General features: G+C 37.6%; 1 protein-coding gene across 1 annotated transcript in view; it reads right to left on the reverse strand.

Moving 5' to 3' along the window:
• Positions 1 to 3,991: 3,991 nt before the first annotated feature.
• Positions 3,992 to 13,977, reverse strand: part of LOC142232956 (uncharacterized) — a 39,991-nt gene continuing 30,005 nt past the window's right edge. Inside the window, exon 4 of the mRNA XM_075303684.1 lies at positions 3,992 to 4,000. Within this exon, the coding sequence (XP_075159799.1) occupies positions 3,992 to 4,000 (9 nt within the window). The remainder of the gene's footprint in view (positions 4,001 to 13,977) is intronic.

Below are 13,977 nucleotides of genomic sequence, written 5' to 3' on the forward strand. Positions count from 1 at the left end.
TTTGGCGAATGACCTTGATGACGTCCTTGACCTGTGACGCTACGAATAGGGTAGAGTCAGAGCTGTGACCGAGTTCGGCACACAGAGCACGGCAGTCGTGAGTAGTTGGCGGCCAAGGTAAGTATCGAGGAAGACAGAGGTGGAAACACGTGTCACTCACGGATGACCTTGAACGTGTCCCTAGCGTGACGTGGTAATTGGCGATGGAATATGACTTTGACCGTGTTCGGAACACTAATCCAAGTAAGAATAATCTTCGAGAAACCGGAAAGCGTGACCGTGACCGCGTTCGGAACACAAGTCGTTGTAACGTGAGTGGAGCAAGGGAAGTGACGTGACTGTGACTGCGGTCGGAACACAGAACGTGAACATACGGGGTAACGGACGGTTAACGGAAATGTCGATGGTAGCGAAGACCAAACACGTGTTATCCGCGATTGCCCTTGACCGTGACCTTGAACTTTGATAACGTGTCTGACGAAGGGATATGACTGTGACCGGATTCGGAACACAAGTCAGAGGGAAGATCACTTTCACAAAAGGAGGTTGTGACCGCGTTCGGAGCACAAACCGTGATTCAAGTTGTAGATAACCTTGGACGGTCACGCGTAATTAGGCAACGGCGAAAAAAAAAATAAACGGAGTAAGAATAGAGTTGCTTGTTCATCTCGCGGTATCACAATGTTAACTCCCGGTCACCTTGCAAAATTCCCAACCGTTTTCACTGGGTATTAGTTCACTTCACTTCTTTATTCTAACACTGATTTTTCACTCTACTCACCTGTGTTGCTTCGTCCACGTGTCGTCAAAAAAGAGACCGGTTCCAATTATATTCTTCTTATATAGCTTTGTCTCTTTGCGATTCATACCTGTTTTGCAAGTGGGTGTTGTGTTGTTTCAAACCGGTAACGGTACCTTGTTTACCACTCATGTGCCCAGCAACAATTCGTATGCTTACCCAGTCGACATCTTTTATCTCGCATGAGAGAGAATAAAGCTTAAAACTTATGTATAACTCAAAAAAATGTATTTCAAGGAAGAAATAAAAACAATTCATTGAACAAAAGAAAACTTAACAAATGACTTCAGTCTTGGGTATTAATAAAAAAAGAAAATGGTGAGGTGAAAACGAGTGTAACGACTTTCGCCGTTACATCTCCAAAAGGCACCGGAGGTATATATAATGTATATAATTATGGACCGATATGGATCAATTCCTGCATGGTTGTCAGAGACCATATACTAACACCACGTCCAAATTTCAACCTAATCGGATGAATTTTGCTCTTCCAAAGGGCTTCGTAGGTCAAATTTGGGGGTCGGTTTATATGGGGGCTACATATAATTGTGAACCGATTTCGACCAATTTTTGCATTGGTGTTAGAGACCATATACTAACACCACGTACCAAATTTCAACCAGATCGGATGAATTTTGCTCCTCTAAGGGGCTCCGGAGGTCAAATTTGGGGATCGGTTTATATGGGGGCTATATATAATTATGGACCGATATGGACCAATTTTGGCATGGTTGTTAGAGAACATATACTAACACCACGTACCAAATTTCAGCTAGATCGGATGAAATATGCTCTTAAAGGCTCCGCAAGCCAAATCTGGGGGTCCGTTTATATGGGGGCTATACGTAAAAGTGGACCGATATGGCCCATTTGCAATACCATCCGACCTACATCAATAACAACTACTTGTGCCAAGTTTGAAGTCGATAGCTTGTTTCGTTCGGAAGTTAGCGTGATTTCAACAGATGGACGGACGGACATGCAAGGGGGCTATACGTAAAAGTGGACCGATATTGCCCATTTGCAATATCATCCGACCTACATCAATAACAACTACTTGTGCCAAGTTTGAAGTCGATAGCTTGTTTCGTTCGGAAGCTAGCGTGATTTCAACAGACGGACGGACGGACATGCTTAGATCGACTCAGAATTTCACCACGACCCAGAATATAATATATACTTTATGGGGTCTTAGAGCAATATTTCGATGTGTTACAAACAGAATGACAAAGTTAATATACCCTCATCCTATGGTGGAGTGTATAAAAAGAATAAAATTCAACAACAACACTTTACATCAAACCAAAAACAAAAATCTAAACTCACTACACAATTTTGGCATGGTTGTTAGAGACCATATGCTAACACCACGTACCAAATTTCAGCCGGATCGGATGAAATTTGCTTCTCTGAGAGGCTCCGCAAGCCAAATCAGGGGATCGGTTTATATGGGGGCTATATATAATTATAGACCGATATGGACCAATTTTTGCGTGGTTATTAGATACCATATACTAACACCATGTACTAAACTTCAGCAGGATCGGATGAAATTTGCTTCTCTTAGAGGATTCGCAAGCCAAATTTGGGGGTCCGTTTATATGGGGGCTATACGTAAAAGTGGACCGATATGGCCCATTTGCAATACCATCCGACCTACATCAATAACAACTACTTGTGCCAAGTTTCAAGTCGATAGCTTGTTTCGTTCGGAAGTTAGCGTGATTTCAACAGACGGACGGACGGACACGCTCAGATCGACTCAGAATTTCACCACGACCCAGAATATATATACTTTATGGGGTCTTAGAGCAATATTTCGATGTGTTACAAACGGAATGACAAAGTTAATATAATTCCTATGGTGGTGGGTATAAAAATGATGCATTGCCGCATAAACCACAACTAGATGGCTAAACAATTCATCTTTCATTCATATGAAACGTCTCATAAAAATAGTATGTACATATTGTATATATTGGTTGCTGTGTATCAGTGTTGGTACAATTGTACTAAATTTGGTACATTCCGCTTCTCAAAAGTACAATGGTACTACAATGGCCTATTTGGTACAATTTAAAATATCCCGTTTGTCTTCAAAATGCTCGAGAAGTCCCAATTAATTAATTTTTCAAAATAAATTTTATTGTACATATATATTTTAGGTACTGACCAAATTACAATAAAATTTAACAAAAAATGTATATTTAAAATTTGGAGTTCGATGTGTATCTGACAATAAAATATAACGTTTCGGAAGATTAAATGGAAATATTCAAGATCAAATAGGGACTCCATATAGACAATTTTTTCTGTATCATGAAATGGATTAAAAATATATATTAAGAATTTTATGAAGTATTTCCATTCAATTGTAGTCTTGATACTGAGGTCAAGTCGAAACTTCCCCCAGATCATGGAAAAACTCTTGAGTGAAAAATTGTTTTCGATCAATTACTTTCCAATATTAAATGCCTGAATATGCCGAATGAATATTTTCATACGAAAATATGATGAAGGCTTCGACAACAAAAACATTGGAAGGAAATCTCATGTGGCTCTCTCTCACTCTCTTTAACTGAATAGGTTAAATTTCCTTATGCTGCTGTAGGTGGAATGAATTGTGGTAGGAGTAAAGCAATGTGGTTTTGTGGTACGTGTCTTTGGTAGAGTAATTTTAATTTGATGAAGAAGACACACACACGTGCTCACGTCAATGATATCCAGAAGGTAAATCATGTTTTAAGGTAAACAAACTTAATTTTCAATCGTTTTCTTCTTGGCAACTCCTCTTTGTTTTTAAGGAGCTGATTTGAGTGTGTGATGGTCGGGGCTTTGTACTTACTCCGAAAATGAGGTTAAATGATGACAGCAACAACAAAAGTAGCACAATAATGAGGAAAATGCATGTAAAATGGACATTTATAACATCCATAACTCTGGTGTCTGTTATTTTCTGTTGTTGTTGTTGTTGCTCCACCCTATTTGGTTGAAAACTGATACATCAGCCATTTTTCTTGTCTCACTTTTGAAGTTGCATTTCAAGTGTTTTCACAACATTGTAGTAGAAAGGTGAGAAACGAGAGCACAGTGTATAACAGCCATTAAGTGTTGGTAAAGTTGCTAAAATCATTTCGTATGCAAAGTCGAGAAGGATCATTCAATCATATACTCGTATTATGGCATGCCATGTCATCTTACCTGAAAAAGAAATATATAATTGTTATCAGTAAAAAATAATTATATGACTATGTATCATTTTATATATTAAAATTAAAAAGTTATTAACCTAATATTTGAGGACTACAGTCGAAGTTCTCTACACTCTAAAAAAAAACAATCACATCTGCTTCAAGCATTGTATTGTATTTTCAGGATTGGTCCAAACAACATATGGTATGTATTGTTCAAACTAGAAAAAACTTTTAATTAAATTTTCTTTGTGTGGATATGTTTTAAGGCGCCAATTGGTTACTTCCATTTTTTTGACTTGCAGAATAGCAGTTTGGGTGATAAGTCCCCGGTCTGAGACTTAGATGCCGTCGCTAGTATTAAATGCATATTATTTTTATATAGTACCAACCTTCAAATGATTCATGTCAAAATTTGACGTCTGTAAGACAATTAGTTTGTGAGATAGAGCGTCTTTTGTGAAACAACTTTTGTTATTGTGAAAAAAATGGAAAAAAGGAATTTCGTGTTTTGATAAAATACTGTTTTCTGAAGGGGAAAAATACGGTAGAAGCAAAAACTTGTCTTGATAATGAGTTTCCGGACTCTGCCGCAGGGAAATCAACAATAATTGATTGGTATGCAAAATTCAAGCGTGGTGAAGGACGGTGAACGCAGTGGACGCCCGAAAGAGGTGGTTACCGACGAAAACATCAAAAAAATCCACAAAATGATTTTGAATGACCGTAAAATGAAGTTGATCGAGATTGATCTGTTGATCTGTGCAAAATGGGTGCCGCGCGATCTCATATTTGACCAAAAACAACAACGTGTTGATGATTCTGAGAGGTGTTTGCAGCAGTTAACTCGTAATACACCCGAGTTTTTCCATCGATATGTGACAATGGATGAAACATGGCTCCATCACTACACTCCTGATTCCAATCGACAGTCGGCTGAGTGGACAGCGACCGGTGAACCGTCTCCGAAGCGTGGATAGACACAAAAGTCCGCTGGCAAAGTAATGGCCTCTGTATTTTGGAATGCCGATGGAATAATTTTTATCGATTATCTTGAGAAGGGAAAAGGCATTAACAGTGACTATTATATGGCGCCATTGGAGCGTTTGAAGGTCGAAATCGCGGCAAAACGGCCCCATATGAAGAAGTGTTGTTCCACCAAGACAACCACAAGTCATTGAGAACGATGGCAAAAATTCATGAATTGGGCTTCGAATTGCTTCCCCACCCACCGTATTCTCCAGATCTGACCCCCAGCGACTTTTTCTTGTTCTCAGACCTCAAAAGGATGCTCGCAGGGGCAAAACCGAAGGAGTACTACCAAACTGGTATCAAAAAATTGGAAGGTCGTTATAATCGTTGTATCGCTCTTGAAGGGAACTATGTTGAATAATAAAAACGAATTTTGACAAAAAAAAAATATGTTTTTCTTTGTTAGACTGCCAACCTGTTATATCTATATATATATAAAATTCAATCTATGTTTTTTGTTTGTTTGTTTGTATGTTCCAAGTTGGCTCCGAAACGACTGAACCGATTTACTTGAAACTTTCAGAGATCGTAGGGGGCGTTCATGTGGTGAAAATAGGGTACTTCATTTTTTCACACCTGGTCGCGGAGGGGGACCTCCGCTTTGTCGGACTTTTTGAAAATTGGACCAAAGTTGACCGATTTGCTTGAAATTTTCATTGAAGGTTGGGTTTGGTATCTAGACAAAGATCCGCTACTTTATATTTCGATATTTGGTGGCGGAGGGGGACCTCCCCTTTGTTCGACTTTTTTTTTAAAGTACAGTGAAAATACTAAAATTGTCTAAATTATCTGAGATTTACAGAGAAAATGCGGTGAGGTTATGGAATTAATATGGGGTACCTGATGGTTTCATATGTGGATGGGGAGGGGGACCTCCCCCTTGCCCTACTTTTGTAAACTTGAAACAAAATTATGCGATTTGCTTGAAATTTTCATTGAATGTTGGGGTTGGCATCTAGAAAAAAATCCGCTACATTATTGTTCGATATTTGGTCGGGGAGGGGGACCACCCCTTTGCCCAACTTTTTTTTAAGTACAGTGAAAACAAAACTTAACTCCCACGACTGAAATTTTACGGAAAAATTAGTGAGGTTATGATTTTTATATCAGGTTCCTAATTTTTTAATAGAAATAAAAGGACATAGGGAGACATCCGCTTCTCTTAAGTAACTACATACAGGGAAACAATTAAACTTTACCGAGTTACTTGAAATTTACAGAGGACTGGGGAGAGGTTACGATATTAATAGTTGATACCTGATTTTGTGATATTTGGACGGAAGAGAGGCCGCCCCTTTAGGCTTATAATTTGCTTGACATTTTCTGGGACGTTTACAAAAGATACGCTACATCACTTTTCGATATTTAGTCGGGGAGTAGGTCCTCCTCTAAAACTGCTAAAAAAAAAAACAAAAATTCTTAAGTTTTCTTGAAATTTACAAAGGCAGTGGAGGAAGGTTATGAACGAAGGAAAGTTTCAAGAATTTTCAGGGAAGGTTAGGTGGTGCTATTCACTACGGTGTTTGTCCATATTGTATCGGGGAAAGTGACGTCCCTTTAAAACAATAGAGCAAAATTTAAACATCTCCGATCTACTTGAAATTTACAGGGAACGTGGGAGGAGGTGATTACATTTATACATGATTTTTAAATTAGTATATGATTTTTCGATATCTGGTTGGGGAAGGGGAAAATTGAAATAAACTTTGTCGATTTACTTCGATAGAATTTATAGGGACCATTGAGTAGTTATGAAATTATGTTAATATATTGTACGTGATAGTCCGATATCAGGTCAGAGTGGAGCGAAGGTGGGGAGAGGGTTCCCTTTTGTCCGTATTTTTTCTTAATTTGAAAGTAGAGGGTTGTCCGTAAATGGGAATTTTATGATTTTTGCACAGGCTTCTGCCAGACTTCTTTTTAGTAAAGAACTTAAATTTACATGAAATTGGCAGAGGGTGCATCATTTTCCAACATTTTAGCAAATGTTAATGTGGTAAAATTGTTTACTACTTTTGCTTTTTCCGATTTATTAGATGGGAAACAGTAATTCTTTGTATGTCATTATAATATAGTGCTTAATTTTCAGATATGTTGAGGAGAAGGATACCTTTCATTGACAAACCACACTTAAAATTCACAAGAAATGTAGAAGTTTGTCCAACTACTTGAATACAGAACATTTTTTAAGACGAACCATTTTACATATGCATATCCCCCGTATTTGTACCTATAAACGAAAGAGCAAGTAGTCCGATTTGTTTGAAAGAATTCAAATCTTTTCGAATTTGTTTTCAGCACGAAGAATATGGTTGACTAAGTTAACGCAAAATGTTCCTACAAATACGCTTCGGAAGGCGCAGCGAACCGGCCGGGTTACGCTAGTATGATATATATATGGGAGCTATATCTAAATCTGAACCGATTTCGATGAAATTTTGCAGACTTTATGGGTGATGAAAAATATTACTTTGTGCCAAATTTGACGACAATCGGTTAGTAAAGTGCAATGTAACCCAATTTGTTGAAATCGGGCGATACATATATATGGGAGCTAGATCCAAATTTGATCCGATTTCTTCCAAATTCAATAGCGTTCGTCTTTTGTTCGTCCCTGTGAACAACAAATACATGGACAGGCGGACATCGACTCAGGAGGTGATTCTGAGTCGATCGGTATATATTTTATGGGGTCCAAAATCAATATTTCTGGCAGGCACATTTTTTTGGCAGATCAAAGTTATTATACCCTGACCACTATGTGGTTTAGGGTATAAAAATAGTAGATGTTTTTCAACATTTTATTTTAAAGACAATTTTTACTTGAAACATAAAATAATTTCTGCTTGAAGTCGAGTCTGAATTTGAAAATTTGAGATGTCGTTAACAAACTCTTACAGGACTTTAATAGCACATAAAGAAAAAAACGGATAAAGTAGAAATTGTTACCTAGAATCAAGTACGAAAAACTTAAATTTAAAAGAGAATTCTACCTTAAAAGTATTCTTACCTAAATCATTAGTGTTAAGACAAAATCTTTGGAACCGGACATGCTTTCAATGTGGTGTACCATTAATACGATTTTCGGTTCCACTGTTCATTGCGAATCGATCCGTGGAAAAAAGTGGGCAGAGGTGGCCCGATTGAATGTTTAAAATTTAGGTTATACAAAATATACACTTGTAGCCTGGTTGTTTTTAGTCTATTGACACTTAAATCCAACCATTGCTAGTTGTATTCGAGGGTCCTTTTTGAGCTTTTGTAATAGTTTGTTGTTTTTGCTAAAATGTGCCTCTTCTGAACATAAAGGATATTGTTGGTTACAATAAAACCAACAACAACAACTAAAGCAAAAGAAAGTTAGAAATAAAGAGACGATAGAAAAAAGAACAAAACAAAAAACACCAACGAGATCAGAGGTTGTAAAAACCGTTTCCGGTCATTAAAAGGAAAACGGAAACAGCTAACATTCGAATGAATTTCCGGTACATGGTTTGTTGTTGGCACGTCTAATGTTTTGTAGTTGTTGGGACTGCAGTTTGCAGTTTTTTGTTTTTGTTGCAATTGCACCAAACTATTTACAAGTATCCAGAATAGGAAAACAAAATAACTTTTACATGGTGACTATGATGTCTTTGCATGTATGCATGTATCGATGGACGCATGTGTCGAAGTGTGTGTGTATGTTCGTGAGACTCCCTTCATCCGTTTCAACAATAGTAGGCTGAAGTGTCCAACCTAAATGACATTGGTGGAGGAGTAATGGTGTTTCAGCAAATTACAGATATAATACGTTTTTATACCCACTACCATAGAATGGTGACGGGGGTATAATAAGTTTGTCATTCCGACGTCTATATAAAGTATATATATAAAGTATATATATTCTTGATCAGGGAGAAATTCTAAAACGAAATGACCATGTCCGTCTGTCTGTCTGCCTGCCTGTCTGGCTGTCTGTCTGTCTGTTGTAATCACGCTACAGTCTTCAATAACGAAGCAATCGTGCTGAAATTTTGCACAAACTCGTCTTTTGTTTGCAGGCAGGTTAAGTTCGAAGATGGGCTATATCGGTCCAGGTTTTGATGTAGTCCCCATATAAACCGACCTCCCAATTTGGGGTCTTGGACTTATAGAAACCGTAGTTTTTATCCGATTTGTCTGAAATTGGAAAAATAGAGGTATTTTAGGACCACAAAGTGGAGTGTCGAAAATGGTGTGTATCGGTCCATGTTTTGGTAGAGCCCCCATATAGACCTATCTCCCGATTTTACTTCTTGGACTTTTAAAAACCGTAGTTTTTATACGATTTGCCTAAAATAGGAAATCTAGAGGTATTTTGGGTTCAATAATATGTGTGCTGAATGTAGTGTGTATCGGTCCACGGTTTGGTGTAGCACCAATATAGGCCGATCTCCCGTTTTGACTTCTTGGGCTTCTAGACACCGCAATTTTTATCCGATCTACCTGAAATTCAAAATCTTGAGATAATTTGGGTCTACGTATAAGTACGCCGAATATGGTGTGTATCGGTTCATGTTTTGGTATTAACTCATATAGACCGATCTCCAGATTTAACCACTTATCACAATATTTATGCGATTTGCCTGAATTTCAAAATCGAGAGGAATTTTGGGTCCACACATAATTAAGCCGAATATGGGGTGTATCGATTGATTTTGATATGCCCCTCATTGAGACCGACCTCCCGATTTGACTGCGAGACCACGCAATTTTGATCGGATTTGCCGAAAATTTAAAATTTAGAGGTATTTTCGGTCTGTAAATAGGTGTAGCGACTATGGCGCGGATCGGTCCATGTTTTGGCATAGCTCCCATGTGTTAATTTTCCATGTTGGTATATATGTTTGCTTGGCAGAGCATCTGTCATCAAATCCACCTGATTCAAGTAATCTGACGAAGAATTTTCATCCGATCCGGCTGAAATTTGGTACATGGTGTCAGCATATGATCTCTAACAACCATGCAAAAAGCGGTCCATAATTATATATAGCCCCCATATAAACCGATCCCCCGATTTGGCTTGCGGAGCCTCTGAGAGGCAAATTTTATTCAATCGGGCTGAAATTTGGTACTTGGTGTAAGTACATGGTCTCTAGCAACTATGCAAACATTGGTCCACATCGGTCAATAATTATATATAGCCCCCATATAAACCGATCCACCAATTTGGCTTGCGGAGCCTCTAGGAGAAGCAAATTCCATCAGATCTGGCTGAAATTTGGTACATGGTACATTAGTACATGGTCTCTAGCAACTATGCAAAAATTGGTCCACATCGGTCAATAATTGTATATAGCCCCATATAAACCGATCACCAGATTTGACCTTCGGAGCCTCTTGGAAGAGCAAAATTCAACAGATTCGGTTGAAATTTGGTACGTGATGTTAGTATATGGTATCCAACGACCATGCAGGAATTGGTTCATATCAGTCCATAATTATATATAGCCTCCATATAAACCTATGCCCAGATTTGACCTCCGGTGCCTTTTGGAGAAGCAAACTTCATCCGATCTGGTTGAAATTTGGTACGTGGTGGTAGTATATGATATTTAACAACCATGCCAAAAGTGGTCCATATCAGGCCATAATCATATATAGACCCCATATAAGCCGATGCCGAGATTTGCTCTTGGAGGAGCAAATTTCATCCGAGTCAGTTGAAATTTGGTACATTGTGCTAATATATGACCGTTAACAACCATGCCTAGCTAGGTTCATATCGGTTTATAGTTATATATAGCCCTCAGATAAATCGATCCAATCACACAAAAATTGGTCCTTATCAAGTTCATTTTTTGTATATAGCCCCATATAAGCGACCCCATATTTCAATTCTGGCTCTCTACGTACCGTGCAAAAGTCCATATCGATTCGTAATTATTTGTAGACTTACCTTTTTTGTCTAGAAACCACAACCCAAATAATTCGATTGTGGATTTCGTAGAAGTTTCTACGCAATCCATGGTGGAGGGTACATAAGATTCGCCCTGGCCAAACTTACGGCCGTATATACTTGTTTAATTTGTTAAAGAAAATTTTGTAGTTTGAAGGAAAAGATTGGAGATCAAAATTGCAAGACTGAATTTAGTGTCATATGAAGCATATATTGGAGACACGAATTTAGTAAATCTTTGCTTCATTTGTGTATATTTTTTTTAGTTAATTTACGAAATAAATACGAAAAAATTATTAGAATAGAGCAAAATTGCTCCAAACATAAAAATTCCACGAACTAAAATAAAGTTAATTGGGCTTTAGTGAAATAGAGGTCCCATTTGTTTTTTAAGTGTATGAGATGTTGTTTCAAGTTGCTTTAAAATGTCTAATCCTATTTCATTGAAGTGTTTAGAAAATTATACCATGGCTCTTAAATAAATTTGTTAATTTTCTTTACTTATATATCCTGGATTAGTTCCTTCAATTAAAGCCAACTAAGACGAAATATTCATATCGAATTGGGCATATTAGCTTTAGGCGTCATAAAATGTTTCCCAAAACGGATGTCAAAGTCAATGCAGCAAACTCAATTTTCAAGCACTGCATCTGCTATAATGTTTGCATCAACAGTGGGGAGATTTAACATTTGAGTCTAGAATGAATTTCATAAAAATTTAACACACACCTTTTCCTTAAACAAAGGAAAATATTTTAGATTAAAACAAATAATCCTAAAATTATATAAGATATTGACTCTTTGGTTTATAGATAAAACAAACACTTAAGAGGTCAAATCTGGAAATCGGTCTATATGAGGTAAATACCAAAACATGGACCGATACACACCATATTCGGCGTACTTATGAGTGGATTCCCCGATTTTGAATTTCATGCAAATCGGATAAAAACTGCGGTATCTAACAAGTCCTATCGGTATCTAGAAGCCCTAGAAGTCAAATCAGGAGATTGGACTTTATGGCTATGCCAAAACATGGACCGATACACACCACTATCGCTACACCTATTTGTGGTTCTAAAATACCTCTAGATTTACAATTTCAGGCAAATCGAATAAAAACTACGGTTTCTTCGAACATGGCCTATGTGCAGACAGAAGACGAATCTGTGCCAAATTTCAGGACGATAGCGCCATTATTGTAGACTGTAGCGTGATTACAATAGACAGGCAGGCGGGCAGACGGACTTTCTTATATCGTCTTGGAATTTCTCCCTGATCAAGAATATATATACTTTATATAGTCGGAAATCGATATTTCCATGTGTTACAAATGGAATGACAAACTTATTATACCCCCCATCACCATTCTATGGTGGTGGGTATCATGAAGAGAGGAGCTTTTATTTTAAGGCATTCTTTTTTAGACATGGTCTGTGGCCGAAATGTATGTATGCTTCAATACTGCCTTTAAGACATTTTCCCAACAATATTCGAAAATGACCACATTACCGTCGGCGGCGCTTAAGCTCGGATGTCCAAATTAAATTTTCAGCGGATCTCCTTGACAAGTAATCGAGTAATCATTTTTGTTTATTCTCAAACTGCTCTATTTGGCTCCAAAACTAAATCTTTGGATCGGTTTATATGGGGGCTATATATGATTATGGACTGATATGGACAACTTTTGGCATGGTTGTTAAATATCATATACTAACACCACGTACTAAATTTCAGCCGAATCGGATGAATTTTGTCTCTCCAAAAGGTACCGGAGGTCAAATCTGGGCATCGGTTTATATGGGGGCTATATATACCCAGCAAAAAAATTTGGAAGTTCTTCCAAAGGAACAACTTTAAAAGCACTTCGAGAAGATGCACTCCCATCGATGTTCTTTATTTTAACTACCCAGGAAGTGCTTTTAATTCAATTTTTGGTTTTTGGTTTTTTCATACTTTTAATGAATAATTTTAACTTTTTTGTTTCAAATAGTTTAAAAACAGAGTAAGACTTCATAAAATGGTACAAATCATTAATTTTGTTCGAAAAAAAAATGCTAAATCCAATCTGAAAAATTGTGAATTTTTGAAAATATTTGATGCCAAACGTTTCAACAAGCGTTAGAAACCGTTAAAAATTATAAAAATTATTTATGTGACAAAATATCACAGAATTTTTTAATTTACATCCAAAATATTGAATTCGGATCACACATAGAGAAGTGATGCAAATTCAGTGCAACGGCTGTTGAAATGGAGGACTTCCGTCCTATGACAAGCCCATGTTAAATTCATCACTTCTGCGTCAATTTTGCACCACTTCCGGATCTAAAAAGAACATTTTCATCACTTTTTTGGCGACGCTTTTTTTGCTGGGTAATTATGGAGTGATATGAACCAATTCCTGCATGGTTGTTGGATACCATATACTAACATTACGTACCAAATTTCAAACGAATCGGATGAATTTTGCTCTTCCAAGGAGCTCCGGAGGTCAAATCTGTAGATCGGTTTATATGGGGTCTATATATAATTATGGACCGATTTCGACCAATTTGAGGCCTATGTTAAAACCACGTATCAAATTTCAACTGAATCAGATGAATTTTGGTCTTCCAGGAGGCTCCGGAGGTCAAATCTGGGGATCGGTTTATATGGGGGCTATATATAATTATGGACCGATGTGGACCAATTTTTGCATGGTTATTAGAAACCATATACTTACACCATGTACCAAATTTCAGCCGAATCGGATGAAATTTTCTTCTCATAGAGGCTCCGCAAGCCAAATCTGGGGATCGGTTTATACGGGGGCTATATATAATTATGGACCGATGTGGACCAATTTTTGCATTGTTGTTAAAGATCATATGCTAACACCATGTACCAAATTTCGGCCGGATCGGATAAAATTTGCTTCTCTTAGAGGCTTCGCAAACCAAATCCGAGGGTACGTTTTTATGGGAGCTATACGTAAAAGTGGACCGATACGGCCCATTTGCAATACCATCCGACCTACATCAATAACAACTACT

This window comes from Haematobia irritans, chromosome 1 (genome assembly GCF_050003625.1).
Source record: "Haematobia irritans isolate KBUSLIRL chromosome 1, ASM5000362v1, whole genome shotgun sequence".
NCBI lineage: Eukaryota > Metazoa > Arthropoda > Insecta > Diptera > Muscidae > Haematobia > Haematobia irritans.